The 19825-nt window shown below is 39.6% G+C and overlaps 1 protein-coding gene across 14 annotated transcripts in view; it reads right to left on the reverse strand.

The window, feature by feature from the left end:
• Positions 1 to 19825, reverse strand: part of PTPRK (protein tyrosine phosphatase receptor type K) — a 400600-nt gene that overhangs the window by 193456 nt on the left and 187319 nt on the right. For all 14 annotated transcript variants that reach the window (XM_056566508.1, XM_056566504.1, XM_056566511.1 and 11 more), the window contains exon 6: positions 16855 to 17029. In XM_056566508.1, the coding sequence (XP_056422483.1) occupies positions 16855 to 17029 (175 nt within the window). The remainder of the gene's footprint in view (positions 1 to 16854; positions 17030 to 19825) is intronic.

Consider the following 19825-nt stretch of genomic DNA (forward strand, 5'->3'; position numbering starts at 1 on the left):
TTACTTTATTATCTAAAATCACCTGGGGGCTTCATATATCAATATGTTTATATAGTGAGTTCTGGATGTAAACTAACTACAGGAGATGGGTGTCAAAAGGGGAAGAATGAGATACAACTAGCTATGTATACTTGTGAATGGACACCGTAAAAACGAATGGTTAATTGTCTAAGCTTCCATCTGGGCAAGGGACCAACAATCCCACTCAGCTGCTAACTATACACAGCATGGGGTGAGAGGATTAATAGGAATCCCCAGCAGCAATGTTCTGTATTAAAGTAGGAATTAGAAAATATGGCAAAAAAAAAAAAAAACACATTGAAACATTATCAGACTTATCACTTTACAGTTAGTTCCCTGTAAAGTGGAAATCTGTATATAAAAGTCAATGGGGGAGATTTATCAAACTCTTCCAGAGGGAACGTTGCTGCATTGCCCATAGCAACCAATCAGAACACTTCTTTCATTTTTGAAAAAGCCTCTGATAAATGAAAGACGCAATCTGATTCGTTGCTATGGGCAACTCCGCAACTTTTCCTCTGCACCAGTTTTAATAAATATCATATGTGTGTATGTTCCAGCATCACTTCCAAACAGCTAAATATATTAACATGACACTTAGTACATGTTACTTATATGTCAACAAACATAGGTAAGGTCATTTAACCCTTACCCACCCCAATTTGCGAGAATCTGGCTTTTTTTAAAGTCCAATTCAAATGTACGGGAAATGTATGTTCCAGCATAACTTCCATAGAGATGGAGATATTTTGATAATACTTGGTCACATGTTACTTATAGGTCAAATACAAATATATAACAGTTAAATTAACCCCTGACCTACCCCCATATGTGAAGAATGGGGTTTTTGTTTCAAGTACCATGCAAGTCTATAGGACTTCTGGGACCTCACTCCAAGCTGTGCTCTGCATCTCCTGGTGAATGAGTGAGTCAGTCCGGCTGGCAAGCCAAACCCTCACCACATTCCATGCCCCCTCTTGCAAATACACGCCCACCCTTTAAGCCACACCCCTTTTATTTCCAGCTTACAATATCTTCATCACAACAGTGTCATACCTGAGGAAAGGATATAGGAAGGGGGGGGGGGTGTAGGATTTGAGGACTGGATATGAGGACAAAAGCTTCCTCCAAGCAGTCCTTGTATTAATGTTTATAGAGTGCCTCTCATTTACTTGATACATTTTATAATCCTCCCAGTTCACTGCCCCCATTATGATAAACAACCCCCTCCCTTTATTTTTATCATTTTTTAGTTTTCTACCTTTATATATTGCTTTGTATTTTCTGCTCACTTATAGGTTACCCTTGGGTAACCCAGAAAAACCTAAATTTCCCAATTACCTAACTTTTTAAAAGTGCAATCTTTGTTTTATTTCTGCACAGTGAACTTAATCACATTTGCCATATTGTCCTGATTGTGAGGATCAATGTTCAATATATATGACTATTAGACAATATAGGGTGCCTGCAGAAAAACCTGTTCGTCTTTGATAACAGGACAATGGCGTCTAAGTAAAATCTAAACAGCCCCATTAACCTGTAATATAGGCACCCTATATTGTCTTATAGTCATATATATTGAACATTGATCCTCACAATCAGGTCAATATGTCAAATGTGATTTTTTAACAAGTTCAATGTGCAGAAATAAAACAAAGATTGAACTTTTAAAAATAAGTTATTTAATTGGGAAATTTAGGTTTAAGTGGTTTAAGTTTCCACCCTCCTTTTACCAGTCTCTATTAGTTTTTGGTATTTTCTGCTCAGCTTCAGGTTTACAGACTGGGAAATGCCATTCCCCCGCAGATGTGACATCATCTGACACCATACAGGGGAGAACTTCCTCCCTTACTCTACAACCAACAAACGGCAGTTAAGTGTGAGAGAAGTTATGATTGGATAAGGCTGGACAAACACCCTCAGCACTCCAGACTGCAATTCCTGAGTTTGGACTCCTGCCAGGCCAGCAGGAGTCCAAAGTCTGTGTAAAAGATGAGCAGAAATGTGCTCTGGACAAGTAGGGAGACACCTAGTGGCAGCTTTATAAAACACAATGCACTAAATTTTTATTTTTTTATTTTTTAAACAAAGTATATTAAAAAGATTTTTTTCTATTTACCATAGGGAGTGCAATAAACAGAGATAGTTGTCAACCAATGAGCAGAACCATCCACTGGGCATTCCTCAGCATACCAAGAGCCCTGGCTTAACCAGCCCATCTTCTATTTACTGCCCTCATACTCGCTCACATAAAGAAGTGCCTACCTAGAAGTTATATACTGCATTTTTTGTTATAAAAGCCTTAAACATCACAACATATTATATATATATATATATATATATATATATATATTTTTTTTTTTTTATTTTTTTTTTTACAGCAGTGTCAGAGATCATGACATGTGCAGTTCTTTAAGTGCCCATGTACACTAAGAAATTTTCAGCAGGAACGGCGCATCAGGGGCCAGTAGAATCAGTGCTAATGACCACATGGCCAAAAGCACCAATTCACTCCAATTAACAGCAAAACATTTCTGGGCTGAATTCTTCAGAAAAAAATGTAACCTTCATTCTTTCGCCAGAATTTCTGTGACGGAAATTCTGCATTGTATATAGAGCTGCAGAACCCCATTTAAAGGGGTACTCAGCTGGAAAATATTTTATCTTTAAATCAACTGGTGCCAGAAAGTTAAACCCCTTTGGAAATTACTTCTATATAAAAATCTTAATCCTTTGAGTACTTATTAGCTGCTATTTGCTCCACAGGAAGTTATTTTCTTTTTGAATGTCCTTTCTGTCTGACCGCAGTGCTCTCTGCTGACACCTCTGTTCATGTCAGGAACTGTCCAGAGAAGAATTGGTTTGCTATGGGGATTTGTTCCTCCTCTGGACAGAGGTGTCAGTAGAGAGCAATGTGGTCAGACAGGAAAGAAATCCAAAAAGAAAAGAACTTCCTGTTGAGAAAATAGCATCTGATAAGTACTGGAAAGATTAAGATTTGTATATAGGAGTAATTTGCAAAGCGGTTTAACTTTCTGCCACCAGTTGATTTACAAAATAAAAATTCAGCAGTATACCCCTTTAATTCCAAGCCGAACATCCACAGTATGCATGGGTCCTTACAATGCAGCAATGGTGTGGCCCTACTACAGAATTAACTACTATGTGTGAAATTACCTACAGCCATCAAGCAGCAATGATGCCGCTGTGATAAGGTTGAAAATCATGGTTTTACTGTAAATGTAACTCTTAATCCATTTGAAAATCTCAATTTTTTTTATGGTTCAAGAGATAAAACAGCAGTTTAAAAACAATAAAAAAAATGGAGATAAAACCACACACTGACATGGTTTTTAGACTTATTGCAGCAACATATCTGCAGTCCACAGGCCGCTCCATGTGGCCATTGATCTAACCATACATTGTAACATATAAGAAACAATTCAAAAACATCAGAAAGGTTTCGTTTGGAATATAAATTTTGACAAAAATATTTAATTTATATCTCCATCTGATAACCTGGCCTAAATATTCAGGGCCGCATTTCTGTATGGGTTTTAACCTCATTTACAGTTTAACAGACTTTTGGACACTGCATACCAGGAGCATCATTTCCTGGGCTTTTTGAGAAATTTCAATCACAAAGTCACAGTATCAATGGCTTTCACAACTACGTCTAGCATGTCAGCATAACATCCTTGCAATTCTAGCTGCAGCAAAAAAACGCTCTTTCAGCCAGAATTTAGACATATAATCCAATTATCCATTTCATTTTCAGTTCTACCTTGTGGGTTAGATCATTTATCATGTTTCAAAATAATGATCAAAAAGCACAAGGAACATGATTTCTGGAGGTAACAAATTACCTACAATATTAGCATAGCTTACAAGGTCCTGTCAACAAGCACTATGCATAAATATGAGGCAATTCAATTTACTATACAGAAGGGTTTGACATGGTATTTGCTCTCCTTTATTAGGTGCCAAAAATTGGTTCCTGACGCTTGTAATCCAAATAGTGTTATTTTGGGCCACATAGTATGTGATGCTGCTATGAAGAACCCACAAAAGGTATTGTGTAAAAAAGTTAATATGAACAGAAATTTGTCATCTTTGTCAAGCTGTGCTTTCTGTTCTGAATGAGCCATCTGTCACACTGATTCGGACAGGCACCAAAGATAATGCGAGACCTTTACTGAACTCATCCCTGAACTCTGTCACATCCATCCTTTGCATTACTCTATTCCAAGTACCGTATTCTTTCCTTGAAACATCATAAGAACACATAATGCTGCCACAGCATGGAGTGTTTATACATTTCAGTTTTTATCAGAATCAGATGCTAAGGCAGAATCACTATTGCAAATCTGCCAGAATTCTGGAATAATTTGCACTAAACACTATATCACATGACGTGCATCATATTTATTATGTGTTTTAGACACTTAAGCCTTGTCTAACAAAAGAGGATTATATTATCTGAAAAAGTGAATGTGGCCTAAACGCTCCAAAATGTTGGTGCACGATTTTAGCGTAAAGCAAGTCAACTAATAGTTGGTATAAACTTAGTCTATAGACTTTGCAGATTTAGACAAGACAGTACAGATACACCAAATCTATCCAACAGACAATTTGATAAATCTGGCACATTCGAAAACTACTCGTTTAGGTTTGTAGAAAAGTGTGAAGGAGGATGACTGAGGGGTCGTAGGGGAGGGCACAAGAAAGTGAAGTGGGATGACTGAGGGGTCTTGGGGGCACAACAGTGTGAAGGAGGATGACTGAGGGGTCTTAGGAGAGGGCACAAGAAAGTGAAAGGGGATGATTGAAAGGTCTTGGGGCACAACAGTGTGAAGGAGGTTGACTGAGGGGTCTTGGGGTGACAGAAATCTGGGAGGAGGATTTAGGGGTCTGGGGGAAAGATAGGTTTGTAAGAGGACTAAGGGGTCTGTGGGGACTTGGGGCCCATCCACATGGATGACATTCCACCTGCGGAAATATGCTTGCAGCAAAGTCCAATTGTTTTCAATGGGATTCTACTGCTCTGTGCAGAATCGCTGCAGGGGAATTCTGCTGTTGGATGTACACCCAAAGAACGAACAGGTTTGTTTTTTGGGTGGACGTTCATTCTGCTGGATTGCATTTCCATCTATAGAGACAGCGCACATCTGTGCAGTCCTACTGCCAATGGTTTCTGTGGCACCTGCTGCAAGCAGACATTCTGCATGGAGAAGTCCCTAGGGGTCTGCAGGATGAGGAGAAACATGGGTCTGGGGGGACTTAGGGGTCTAGGGGAGGGCAGTGCAGGGGTGGGATTCTGCCAAACAGAAGAAACAGTGTCTGGAAATAATATTTTTTGGGGGGCATGATGTATATCAGGATTATAATGATTATTGTCATCATATAGAGGATTTGCAGACAAAGTGAGGTACCAATGCTGTTCAGGCATCAGACTCTGCAAAGATGATGTAGCTGGAATAAGTTCTGGTATATGGACCAGATGAAAAGAAAAAAAAAAGAGCAGATGTCACCTGAGAGGCATTTTACCATTGTGTTTTCTCCTGACTGTCCCATCAGAGCTGCGGTCACTTGTAATTTCTGCAGTGATGATGGGTGAAACTGTACCTAATCTGTGACTCTCCAGCTGTAAAACTACAACTCCCACAATGCCTGGAGCTTTGCAACAGCTGGGGGGCCACTTGAACCGAGCTGATTTTAGACTATGCAGCCTATTTTATAAAAAAAAAAAAAAAAATAATAATAATTAGCTGCATGGTCTAATATGCCTGGGCCTATTTTTGGTCCCAATACAGCCCTGCAGTAAATACCCTACAGAGGTGACAAATGTCCTGATTATTTACAGGGTACATGCATAACTGCTGAACATTTTGTAGAAAATAAAAATATAGGACTCACTAAATGTGATAACCAGTTTGCACATATGCTTCTTTATTGTTAAAGGAAGTGATTTTACAAAGAAAAAAAAAAAAAAAAAAAAAAAACTAAAAAACCAAAACCTTCCTTGTATCACCACCTTTGGTTCACTGATTATATATAAATGGCTAAAAAAAAATTGAAGTACTATTAAAAAAATAAAATGCTGATTTTTAAATGAAAAAGACATACAACGCTGTTGTATCCAATTTAGAATGGATGTCACAAGACAGTCCCGCTGGATGTTGTTGGCTTATCGCAATCCCGCTGCATCATAGTGAATGTGTGAGATCTCATAAGACACATGGAGTCACTTGCTATTTATTATTTATTTCTGTAGAATACCACATTGCACAAAAATATTGTCAGTTTTTGGTTATTTTCTTTATTAGCAGCACATCCACTCATGCACATTAAAATAAATGACAATGTGGAAGATTCACTTCATAGGTTGGTTATTTGCACAACAAGGTGAAAGATGTCTAGGGGTCCAATTCCACCCCTTGAGTGACACCAGGGCATAGCCAGGACATGTCCTAATGTGACAAAATCTCTAACACTCTTAAATATATAACCCAGAGTCTTCATTTTCTGCGTTTGGTATACTGATCAACACATGCCGGCTTTTTGCCAGGTATACTTAAAGGAGTACTCCGGCGCGCACTTTTTTCATTTTATCCCGTCCGGGCTGCAAAATAAAAGAAAACAAACTTTCTCTTACCTGCCAACGAGCCCCCGGAGCTCCGGTACAGGTGTTCGGTCCCCAGGCTGTATTCTTCCTACTTCCTGTTAGCCCGGCACGTCACATGGAGCTTCAGCCTATCACCAGCCGAGGCGGGACATCACTGCGGCTGGTGATAGGCTGAAGCTCCGTGTGATGTGTCGGGCTAACAGGAAGAAGAATACAGCACGGGGACCGAACACCTGCATCAGAGCTCCGGGGGCTCGTTGGCAGGTAAGAGAAAGTTTGTTTTCTTTTATTTGGCAGCCCAGACGGGATAAAATTAGAAAACCGCGCCGGACTACTCCTTTAAAGGGTACCTCATCAAATAAACTTTTGATATATTTTAGATTAATTAATGTTGAATAACTTTCCAATAGCATGTTAATGAAAAATATGCTTCTTTCTATTGTATTTTTCACAATCAGTCCTGTCTGCAAGCATTTCTGACTCATGCTGGAGTCCTAAACACTCAGAGCTGCCAGCCTGCTTTGTTCACAGCCAAACCGGCTGTGAACAAAGCAAGCTGGCAGCTCTGAGTGTTCTCCTTTGTGAACAAAGTAGACTGGCAGCTCGTAGTGTTTAGGACTCCAGCATGAGTCTGAAATGCTTGCTGCCAGGACTGGTAGGGAGACCCCTAGTGGTCATTTCTTCAAAGTGGAAAATTAAATAGAAAGAAGCATATTTTTTAATAACATGCAATTGTAAAGTTATTCTGCATACATTAATCTATAACTAGATACATTTAACTAGAAATCCAGAAGTTAGAAGCCTTAAACATATGACACTGTAAAAGCAACCCACAGGACACTGTTTTGGCATACATGAAGTAAAGGGGTGCATAGGCATAAGGGAAAACAAGTGGTATGTGAACAAAATCTAAGTTCTATGGAAGTTAGAAAAATTATATATATATATATATATATTTTTTTTTTAATCATCTAAAACACTGAACAAACCACTATCATCCTCTTTATCAGCAGAAAAGAAGCTGTTGCTGGATCTAGACAGTTTGCGGATCACAACACCCAATAAAAAGTATTAATTCACATTCATCTGGAAGCAGCTATAAAAGTTTAATAAATCAAAATGATCAAAAATGCCCCCAGTGGCAAGCTAGGAATCACTTTTCCAATTCAAATTCCTTGCAATATACAGCCTCAGTGACATCCTGTATTTTTTGTTGCTTTGAGGAATTTGGATGCTTTCCTTTGCATCATTATGCAATATCGAAGGTAACATCAGAAAAGCTTTGAAAATGCCCAAGGATGTCAATGAAGCAATTCAATGAAGGATTGTACAAGGAATTTGCCTTGTTACAAAGTCCAATAAGATTAACATTGTAATGGCTCCTAAAAGTAATTGTTTGGCAAACTGTGTAGGTGACCAAAATCTGATTGTTGAGGCAGTGTGAACAACATTATTATTGGTTGATTACTACTATTATCTAAAGCATTGGTAGTGCTAGTGCAAAGGTAATCATTTTTGCCATGTGAAAAATGCCTGGCTGAGGTGGTTTCATCTCCCGCTTGTGAGAAAACTTGTGGTATACCCTTTGATATTTAAAGAGACACCCATCAATTTTATTTTAATATATGAACACAAATGTAACTATTTGGCATTTTTTTTTTAAATGGGTGATTGGTTTAGGAGTTCTTTACTCCATGTAAAACTACGTTCTGTCCTGTTTGTTTACCTTTCCATCTATGAGCGCTGATCACATCACCAAGAGCATCAATTTCTACCCTGTGTGCGACAAGCAGTGTGACCAGGGGGGAGTGAGGGGTGCATCCTCAATAAGAGAACCACACCTCAACTATATGTTTGCCACTTATGCCCTCTCTATATGCCCTCTTTTCCTGGTCCTCTCAGCTACCAGCACTAGAAATGCATTCCTATGTTCAATCTACTTTGGTTTACATGCTACTGCTTCAAAAAGTCAAAATCAAAAAGTCGCAGCATGTATGGGAAAAGTTGCATGTGCGCAAGTACGTGCAATTTTTTTTTTAACACAAAAAAAATACCGGTATATGACGGAGCTTGATAAATCTCCTTCAACGTGTTTTGAATCCCATTTTGAAGTGGAAAAACCCCCTGTTAAAAGGCTTGTTGGCATCCCCTCCAGCCATTTGCACCATAATTGGAAAGTTCATGCTACTTTGCTCTTATGTTTATGGGCACCTTAACTTAATACTTTTTAATTTGGGATATTTTAATTGTACTCTGCATTGACAGCTTTGGGAAACTAGTATATCAGTATTATGTATGAGGTAACTTTTTCTGCGGCAAACTACATATCTAGTATTGCCTATATAATCCAATTCATGCATACATGTGGCTTTTATAAATTACTCTATTTGACCTACAGTTGACGTGAAGCACTATTTTTTTTCGGTCAAATGTGACAGTATTCGCTTTGCTGATTATAGAATTTCATTTTATGCTCTTGTCAGTGTCCCAGTGTACCCAGGCCATCTTTATCTCGGCCTATCAAGTGGACATCAATGCCATCATCCTGTCATTCCAATCCTCCACATGTTATGAGATTACCTTTAAGATAACCCTTTCCTTTGCAGGACATTGTAAACAGAGATTACTCTGCCTCAGGGCTATTAGCGTACGCTCCACGCACTGAACAGTACCATCAGTGTGAATGGTAAAAGACAAAACCGCTCCCTCGTGTGACACCTTCAGCATAAGAATAAAAAATAGGTGAGCCAAGGGTTAACTTACCTAAACCGGTTGTGCAAATTCCAGAACAACAAGTATATGCACTTGGTCATTTAAGGCTGCGGCACATTCCTCCTCACACTCCCAAGGATGCCTGAAGAAGAAACCGGTCCGGCTTTCTAACGCGTAGCATGTTTTAATAAAATATGTTTTTATCATCACCCCCGGATCACCTTATTGGCACCGCCTATTATCCTCCGTTGAGTTTGGAATGGTATTGGAATTAGTATGAATGAGTCTTCTGCGAGACCCGTTCACACAGCGGAATTTCAGCGGCGGACAATTCCGCCACTGAAATTGTCCAGCGCAAAGAAGAACATGATCATTCTTTGCGTGGAATTCCGCAAGTACTGCATAGCTGTCAATGGTGACGGCGCAGTGCCGTCCTACCACCGAAGTATTTTCAATGGAGATTCCGCAAAGTGAACATACCCTTAATCTTCAGCAGCCGCATCTCCACTCTCTCCCCCCTGGTGGCCCACACACCTACCGAACGATCCAGTGAATCAAGATATACCCCCCACCTCTGCAGTTCAGACCAATGGCATGAAGCCCAACCAGCTGCAGGTTCTCTCCTCTGACATCAAAAGCTCATCTGGTTTTACATTTATACAAACAAATGCATTTACAAAGAAAATTCATTGTAATAATGAAAGGGATCCCTATATGAAGAGTAATGCTCAACTGAAGTAAAGTATTTCTCCAAACCAAACTGTAAGGGGTGTGAGCAATGAGTAAATCAACAACTTTAAAATTAAACAAATTTATTTTGCATCTCCAAAATCCTTGACAAATATTGAGCGCTGCATTACCATAACAACCTAACAATGCGCTACCTATAAATCAAGACATTGCTTTACTTCTATTTAAAAAAAACATCAGAGATATGGGAATTGCTGTTTACTTAAGTCATGTCACTTTTTATTCCTAGTACAGACAACTACTAACTAGGGCATTTCTAATTATTTCTCAGTAATTGAATGCAGCAGTTCTTGAGATATGCAAAACTGACATGAATGATGTGTGCACAAACCTTTGAGGCCTCCTTGCTGAGCTCTATAATTTTATTTTCTTCAACTCCTCATCTTTATAACCAGCGCTGGAGGTTCTTTAAGACACTTTGCTTCATATGTTAATGTGATTACATAAGCAATTAGGGGAATATGATTAGTGAGGGACCAAATATATTGGGCTGCAACTGAATGAGAAGAAATTTATTTCACACCAGCCCCGATAAACGAAAAAAGAGCTTACAGTGAAGGATGCAAAAATTACAGATCTGCATATACCGTGCTTTTTGCTTATTTCATAAGTGCAAAAACTACACAAGTCTACACAATTTTTCAACGCTATCTGTTCGTTTCCTTGACTATGGCAAATCCAGCTTCGGTGTAGTTTTTCTCTCAGCAGTCTAGTTTCTTCTTACTACTCAAATGTATACTAATACAGATCAAATACTAAATATACTTGATCAAATGGCTTTCCACAAAAAGCTGTGCCCAGAAGTTTTGGGAGACTAAGTCCATTCTCCAGTGTAGCTCGAATTCAGTCTAATAGCTGAACACATTCTCGATAAAGTGGTGAAGAGCATGCTGGAACAATATGAATAATAGAGAACTCCTTTAAGAGATAATATCAGTCAAAACATTATTTAATAATCTGGTGGAAAAATTGGAGGGACATGTAGTATCAGAATGACATTTCTGAGAATATGACCTGAAAGGCAAATGTATTATTTAACTATATTCAGAAAGTTGTATGTAAGATTATGAATTATATCATGGCATCAAGATTCTGTAACATAAATAGCCCCTTTCACTGGCCTGACAGATGAAAATAATTCCGATGCTCCCTTGACACATTTTAACCTTCTATGTTTCAATGCATTATTTACACCCAATCTCAGTTTTCCTTCAAACTGATTTCTCTTCAGCATCAGCAGAAGATGTATATGTTAAAACATATTTGCTGAGTGCAAAAACCTCAGATCTATAGCCAATACCACCAAGTTTTCTCATTACAATTACACTCGTAGAAAAAATATTCTTATTCTATATAAAAAAGTTCCATTGACTATTGGTAGGTAATAAAGTTAATAATGTAACAAAAAAAATGGTCACCAGAGAAGAACCGATGTCTCTCATAACACCTTAGAAGTCTAATCATATATTATATACAAGATAGAATAAATCCTGACAATACAATAATAGAGAGAATAAGATTCCTGCTGTCACGACCGACTGGGGGGACAGGGAGAGCGAGCCCTAAGCCGTCCCTAGTGACTCTCCCTGCCTACTTGCCCAAACACCTTCAGCGGTGATTCGACAACTTGAGCCGATCCCTCCCTGCACTACAGTTCAGTGGCGTAAAAACAAATAATAAACAGTCGGTCACAGGCCAGAAACAGAAGAACTACCAGACAACCAGATATACCAAACAAGATACAATTACTAACAGGGCAGAACATAAACAGGTAAACTGATGAAAAAAAATAGGACACTTCACACTGGAAAGAGGTTAACAAACAGATTAGGTCCAGAACACAAGACTGGGAAGTGGATGAGTCTGCATAGACTCCAGGAACAAGCAGGAACATTACAAAGCTAAACTCCACAACAAGAAGGAATAAGAACTCAATCCCCCAGAGGCCCTCTAGGAAACACGGGAATGTGTTGCTACTAGAACTCAATCCCCCAAAGTCCCACCAAGGGTCACAGGGATATCTTGTTACAAAAGCTAAGAACATGCATACAAAAAGACTCCGTGTGAACAACGATATAGCAGAACGGACATACTAATCCTAAAACCGACTAATTTAACACAGACTAAAATCTACAATAAAAAACTAATGTAAATGCTCAAGCAGACAGTCTGCGAGTATTGCAAAACAGACATTATAGAAGCATTATTGCACAAACAGACATCATAGTAGCATCATTGCACAAAATAACCAGCAACTAGAATGCGGACTGAGCTGGAGTTATATAAGCACACCCGCATTGCAATTGGGTGAAAACCTTAACTCTTCCACGCCTGGGAAGAAAAGCACAGAAAACAAATAATGCATGAAAAACAAGGTCTGAACAGGGCCTAAAATGGAAAAATGTTAAACCAGGAAAACAGTCATTAAATCTGCTTTCTCTGCCTAGACAAGGTCTGACAGCCTTCCCTGTACACACAGGGAAAGGACGAAAGCAGCAGAAGCAGTTACGCAAATTGCAAAACTCCCATTGACGCAAATGGCGTAGCACCTTGAGTTACACTGTTCACCTATCTCCCTAAGTTTCGTAAACAGTAGACAACAGGACTACACCATTTGAGCAACTCCCATTAAAGTCACACTTCAAGGGTAAAGTCATAAGTGCCGTATGTTGCTGCTGCTTATTTTCCTACCCGTTGATGTCAATGGGTAGCAAAATCAGCTGCTTGTTTTGCTACCCATTGACTTCAATGGGTAGGAAAATATGGAGCAGAAAGATACGCCTTGTGTGACCCTACCTTAAATGGGTAAATTTTGATAAGAGTTTAATCTCAACAAGCTGAGAAGAGTTTAGTCTAACACAAATAAATAGTGGAAAAACGATAAAGCACTCTCTGAACTGCCGTATTCTCTATGGGTTTGATGTGAATAGCTAACCCTGAGACAATTAATGATAGTGAAATAAGATATTTTAACCTCAATGATTGGATTTGTAATTTGAAAGACATAACCTTTAGTGTCAGAACATGAAAATATTATGAGTTAACATTAATTTTTACCAGTAGAAAGGTAAAATTAGGGCAATTATATCAACAATATAATAAGAAAGAAATTCTTCCATGTGTCAAAACCAACAAACTTGTGAAAAGTATATATAGGATGTCTCATATTTATGGCTCATTTATCTAAACATATAAAACATGTGGGCATTCCAGCAAGATCTGTTTTTGTTAAATGGGCACTGTCAGAATCTAAAACTTTTTATATGTTCTACATCTTGGCAAAATATTAACCTTTGTAATATACTTCATAAAAAATATGTATCTCCTTTTTATAGAGCATTTCTATGTGCTCACTCCTGTCTTGTCTATCAGACTTCTGAATGGAAACAGTGAGGAGGGGTTACAGAGCAGCATGCAGTGATTGGATGGAGACCCAGCACTGCACTGCAGACTCAGGAAGGAAGTGAATGTATGAGGAGTGAGGGCAGGCTCAGTCACTGCCTCAGACACTGTCCTTCCTAAGCAGTAAATGTCAGAATGAGTGAGCAGCAGAACAGAGCCAAAAACAAAAGCTAGACACACAAAAAAGACATGTGAAGCATCAACATGACCTAGTGAATAACGTATATAAGCATTATTTGTCTTATCTATGATGAGACAGATAAACTTTAAAACAGATGGCAGAAATGGATTGTTTGGTTAACAAAAATGTGTTATCTGCCATGTAACAATAGTGAAGCTGTAACCCAGTCCTGGTTGATGTCTGCTTACCCTTCTCACACAGCAGAGAGACCGTATGCTTGAACCTCTGCCAAGGCTGCTGTAATCACAGAACTTTATTAGTTAGCAAGCACTCTCTACAGACAGCTTGTGATTCCCTGTTTGGCCAAGATATTTAAGCTTACCTTAGCAAAATTTCTCCCCCCTCAGCAGGGAGGATGTACATAAAGTATCCTCATATCCTCTCCCGGATACGGTAATGTGTGGAGAGTGCATTATGTAAGTGAGTGAATCTCACAAACAGCACAGAGCACTAACAGTAAATTCTTTATCTTAGATTAGAAACAAACAAAGTTGAAAGTGGGGGGGGGGTTTAAAGGGGTTATCCAGTAATAGAAACATTTATTTCAAAAGCCGTCACACCCCCTCCCATAGACTTGCATAGAGGGGACGGGGCGTGATGTCACACGGGGGCGGAGACGTGATGTCACAAACTTCCGTTCCCGTGGTCGGGACCCAGACCCTCCAGCGCTTCCGGACCAGAAACAGGTGGGTGCCGCATGCTATATTGCGGGGGTCCCCAGCAGCGGGACCCCCACGATCAGACATCTTATCCCCTATCCTTTGGATAGGTGATAAGATATCTTGGGGTGGAGTACCCCTTTAAGTTACTAAGGCCTCATGTTACAATATTTTCAACATTACAATGGTCTTTTCTGGAATCATACTCCACATACAATGCCAGAAACAATGGAAAAACTGAACAGGGTGTGCATTTTGCAGCGAAAACTCCTGTGTTATTGAAATGCATGCATGAGTTTTCTGTATAGTAGCTCCTCTCTATAGTATAGTGCAGTATTGTACTGCTGTTTACCCAGGCCAGGACTAGCAGCTCTTTTGCATTCCAGATGAGGATAGCTTCATTTTGTATTTCTAGAGCAATGTACATATTGTACAGGACTCTGAAGAGGCACCAGCCCACTATGTATAATTGCTTTACCTGTATTAGTTATTTTGCCAGTTTTCCTTATTTTGGGTTGACATGTTGGAGGCTTTGGAACCAAATACTAGTTATGGTCTTTCAACATAAAAATGTTGTCCTATAACTAATGAATATTGTAACTTGAGGGACAACTGTATAAGGTAACAAACAAAGGATAAAAAAGCCAGCTCTCTATCTTCTACAGCCAGGTTTATAATAAAGAACCTTTTATTTCTTCATAAACAAAAGACGACAGATAGAAGACCTTAATAACTAAGCAAAGGCTTATAAGCAAAGGCTTATGTTATAGCCTTTCACTTTATCAACTCAAACTTGGAAAGAAAAAAAAAAAAAAAGAAAAAAAAGAAATAAATAAAATAAATCTACGGTCTACAAGCTAAAAACATTTGTATTACAAAATGAATTAAATGCTATGTTAAAGCCATGATAAAGTATATACCGTAGTTTGCTTTTTCCCACATCCTCTGGCTGTATTAATACCCAGATCAATATTACACTGTACCAACACCCACGAGTGAAATTCTCATTTGTTCCAAACGGCAAGGGAAAAAAGCCCTGGGCATGCCCTGTCACATTGACTTTAAAAGGAAATGCACTAATAAACTCTTGCCCCTGGGTCATCGCTGACAACGGGCAATACGCTGCCAACTCACATTAAAGGCAATTCATATCAGTGGCCCCAAACTTTCCCTTAAAATTACCATCTTTTATCTAGACATAGCTGGATGTCAGATTTAACGTGCCACTGAGATACAGGAGTCGTCACCATAGTTAATCTTTAGTATAGGTTTAACACCACAGACCCTGAACTCCTCCTGGGCTGTTATGTGAACTGCAGTTAAACTACACTGCTCAAAAAAATAAAGGGAACACTTAGAACAACACAATGTAACTCCAAATCAATGACACTTCTGTGAAATCACACTGTCCACTCAGGAAGCAACACTGATTGACAATCAATGTCACATGCTGTTGTGCAAATGGAATTTTTTGGCACCAGGATAAGGATCGCACACGGGACCAAAGCAGCAATACTGGAGGAACCAGGGGTGCAAGGGAGGCAAGCTAAGGTTTTTAATAAAAAAATAAAAATAAACCCTCTACCAGAGAACCCATTTAAAAGGTTTTTGTCCATAATGACAATGTATCCCCTATACACAAGAACAGTGATTTGAGTTGTAATGTGCATACTTGACCGCAGCTATATTTAAACTATGGGGGAGATTTATCAAAACCTCTGCAGAGGAAAAGTTGCCCAGTTGCCCATAGCAACCAATCAGCTCGCTTCTTTCATTTTTAACAAGGCCTCTGCAAAATGAAAGAAGAGACCTGATTGGTTGCTATGGGCAACTTTTCCTTTGTACAGGTTTTGATAAATCTCCCCCTATGGGACTGCCAAAAGATATAGCGACTCACACAGAACATACTATCCAGTAATTGTTGATGGTTTAGATAAAGTTTTCATGCATAAAGCCCTGCCTCCTTTTGTGTGTACATGTCGGGCTTATAGGAAAAATGAAATCATAATGGTGGAATCTTTTGTTTCTGTTTCCCCCATTTTGTGAAACCAATTTAAAAGCATGAATTATATCCCACCTAGAGCTTTCTGGCCCTACGACACAGCCACAGAACAGCTTAACCCTGACACCCTTACTCTGTTACACTCATAGCCGACAGTATGTTGGCTGTGAGCATAACAGTCAGTGCTGCGGCAGTGTCCTATGTGAATGACTGCGGGCAGTGGCAGGGATAAGTGACAAAAAGAAAACCTGCAGCCAGCCAGCTGTTTTCCCTGCAGCAGGAATGTAACATTCCATGCCAGTCAGAGGAATACATATAACACAAAGATAGCACAAGCCCACCCAAAGGGGTGCCACTGTCAGAATGGCTCTTTATTCTGGGGTCTAGAGAGAGTTCCTGAGCAAGGGATCTCCACTTTGATATCTATATGTCCTAAGTGCATAAACTGCTAAGGATTCTTTTGTAAGTATTATTCTATATTAAGTATTGATTTGTTCTTTACCTCGGACGATAAGTTGAGCAAAATTTGAGACTCCAGACCCTCGTTCTGATTGTGTTACACATCTATATAAATCTTCATCTGCTTTTGTCACCTCACGCAACTTGAAAGAGGCAGCGAACCTTCGGTGATTGATGTTTTTTGTTTGCTCTACTGGAATGTCTTCTCCGTTTCTTTTCTGAAAAGTAAACCAAAACCACTACATTACAGTGTGAAAAATCGGGGGGAAAAAAACAAAAAACATAAGTTAACCAAAAACACCAATGCAGTATAGGGTGAAACATCATTCCAAGTGAGCATTTAAGCTAGGATGTCACTTCTCCCATAATCTTCCAGAGTATAATACAGTGAGGTTATGTGGTCATGGAACACCTGTAGTTATTCCCCACAGTGTTTTTTCTCATTATCGGAACATACAAGACAAAGAAATGTTTTAGGCGTCCCACTGATCCGTAGGCAGAATTATCAGATCACTATTCCTGCCTGTAATAGAATCCAGAACTGAACATAGGTCATATACCAAGCCAACTCATGTCTAATAAAAAGAGAATCACAGTATTAATGAGACCGTCCAAGGTCAGGGCACATCTGCTTTTGAGAGATTAAGTATATAGGGCTCTGGAAGCCTTTAAAAACACTAAATTATCTTACAATGATACACCAATTTAAAGCACTAACAAACCACACGGAGCCCATATTCACTCGCATGCATGGAAAGGTTTCTGAAGTCTCAGAACAGGAGATTAATGGGATTGAGTAGAAGCTCGCTGAAGAACATTACAATCATCCTCTGTACAATCTGAAATGACTACTACAAGAAAATGATGCCCACTGTGCGCCAATTGTACACTCTCGAGAGGATATGCACAGCTGGGGAAATTACCTGCTTCCAGATCAGGCATGTTACCTTCTTTTTTATTTCTTTGTTGTCAATTTCCCCTGTATCTGGACATTTTAACCCCAGTTACAAGGAGAACACAGCCCCCCCCCCCCCCCCCCGACACTCTCTAATGACCTGATAAGGGTCTGCTAAGTTTTCTCAGCTAGGGATCGTTCACATCTGTGTTCAGGAGATCCTGTTCAAATTATGGGAGTTGAGCAGAAGAAGAAAAAAATACTGCAGGTCTGTTATATTCTCCACTTAAAGGAGTATTCCGGCCATAGACCTCTTACAAAAGGAGGCCCGCCTCTGGGACCCCCGCAATTTCTGTGCAGCACCAGGCATTCTATGCAGAGCTGCTGCTCCAGTCTCGGAAACCTCTCTTTTCCCGGGACTGGAGATGTGACGTCACGCCATGCACATTCCATTCATGTCTATGCAAGGGGGCGTAACGGTTGCCACGTCCACTTCCATAGCCATGAATGGAGGGGGCATGGCGTGAAATCACGAGGGGGTGTGGTCTGACATCACGTCTCCAGTCCCGGAAACACAAAGGTTTCCATGATTGGAGCAACAGCCCGGCATAGAATGGGCCTTTGGATAGGGGATAAGATGTATATGGCTGGAATACCATTGCAATGCCTGCAAAACAACAGACAGCTGATGGGATCAGTCAAATGGGATCAGTTTTTATCTGTTCTTCATCTAACCGTTTCAGCTCTGTTTCGTGGCCCTGAACTGAGTCTTTGACAGAGCTCCCCGAGCAGAGCAAATGTTACTACATGCACACAGATAAAATTATGCAGCATCACTGGAAAATCTGCAGTAGTAGCAATGTGATAATCCCTTTCACATGCTGCAGAAAAAAATCCTCATGCAATCTGCACAGAAACTGACCTGTGGTGCAGATTTCAACCCACAGCAGGTAAATATTTGAATTTAATTTGTTGAAGGTTTATTTTAGATTTTCTCCATGACTAACTTCAACAGGGAAGTCAAAATATGAAACAAAAACTGCAACAGTAAATCTGCACTTATTCCACAGTGAGAGTTGGATGCAGATTCACTACTGCATGCATACTTCTGGAAAAACTGATGCATTTCTGAGGTGTGTGAAAGTAGCCTAAAAGGCAATGTACCAGTTGTTTTTATTTATTACATTTATGTATTCATGACATGAAAATAGGTTTTGTATTTTTTATAGTGTTAAATCTATTTTTTTAATTTTAGGATCTTGGGTGCTGTCATATATAGTCTGTACATAAAGTTGTAGGTGTCAGCTGTAATAAATGAAAAAAAGGACAGCAAGACTGTCCGGCTTTCCCAGAGCAACCAATGACAGCTAAGCTTTTGTATCGTAACAGTTTTGCTGCAGTCTGTTTTCATTTATTCCCCTAAATGTATACTACGAACTGCAACACTTTCTTCCCAAGTTCAGGTAAAGCAAATGGGTTTTATGTACTCCACCTGTACTTGCGCAAATACCGTGTGAATTTACAGAGTGGTAGCTGGCCATGTGGCACTTCCTTTGCCTGGGACATGTGTATTGGCACCCTAATAAAACCTCCCGGAAGAGACCGTATACAGTCCCCTCTTCCAGAGAGCATAAAGTCACAGGGGAGCTACATTCAGAGAAGAGCAGTGTTGTATATAAAGCTCACCTATGTAACCACCAGCATTACAACAGAGAAGTCACCTGTCATTAAAGGGGTATTCCAGTTAAAAACTTTTTTTTTTTTCATATGAACTGGCTCCAGAAAGTTAAACAGATTTGTAAATTACTTCTATTAAAAATCTTAATCGTACCAGTACTTATCAGCTGATGAAGTGGAGTTTTTCTTTTCTGTCTGACAAAAGTGCTCTCTGCTGACACCTTTTGGTCTCAGTAACTATCCAGAGTAGAAGAATCCCCATAGCAAACCTATTCTACTCTGTAAAGCTCAAAGAGAAAAGCGGTTACCCGCACTCACCGCAGACCTTCAGTAGAACAACTCCACTACATCGGCTTGCATGGATGTGCCTGGTCTCAGACATGTTGCAGGGCACTCAGAGGCGAATGCCGGCTGGTTTCGTGCTGATTGCACTTCTTCCGGC

This window comes from Hyla sarda, chromosome 3 (genome assembly GCF_029499605.1).
Source record: "Hyla sarda isolate aHylSar1 chromosome 3, aHylSar1.hap1, whole genome shotgun sequence".
In the NCBI taxonomy this organism is placed as follows: Eukaryota; Metazoa; Chordata; class Amphibia; order Anura; family Hylidae; genus Hyla; species Hyla sarda.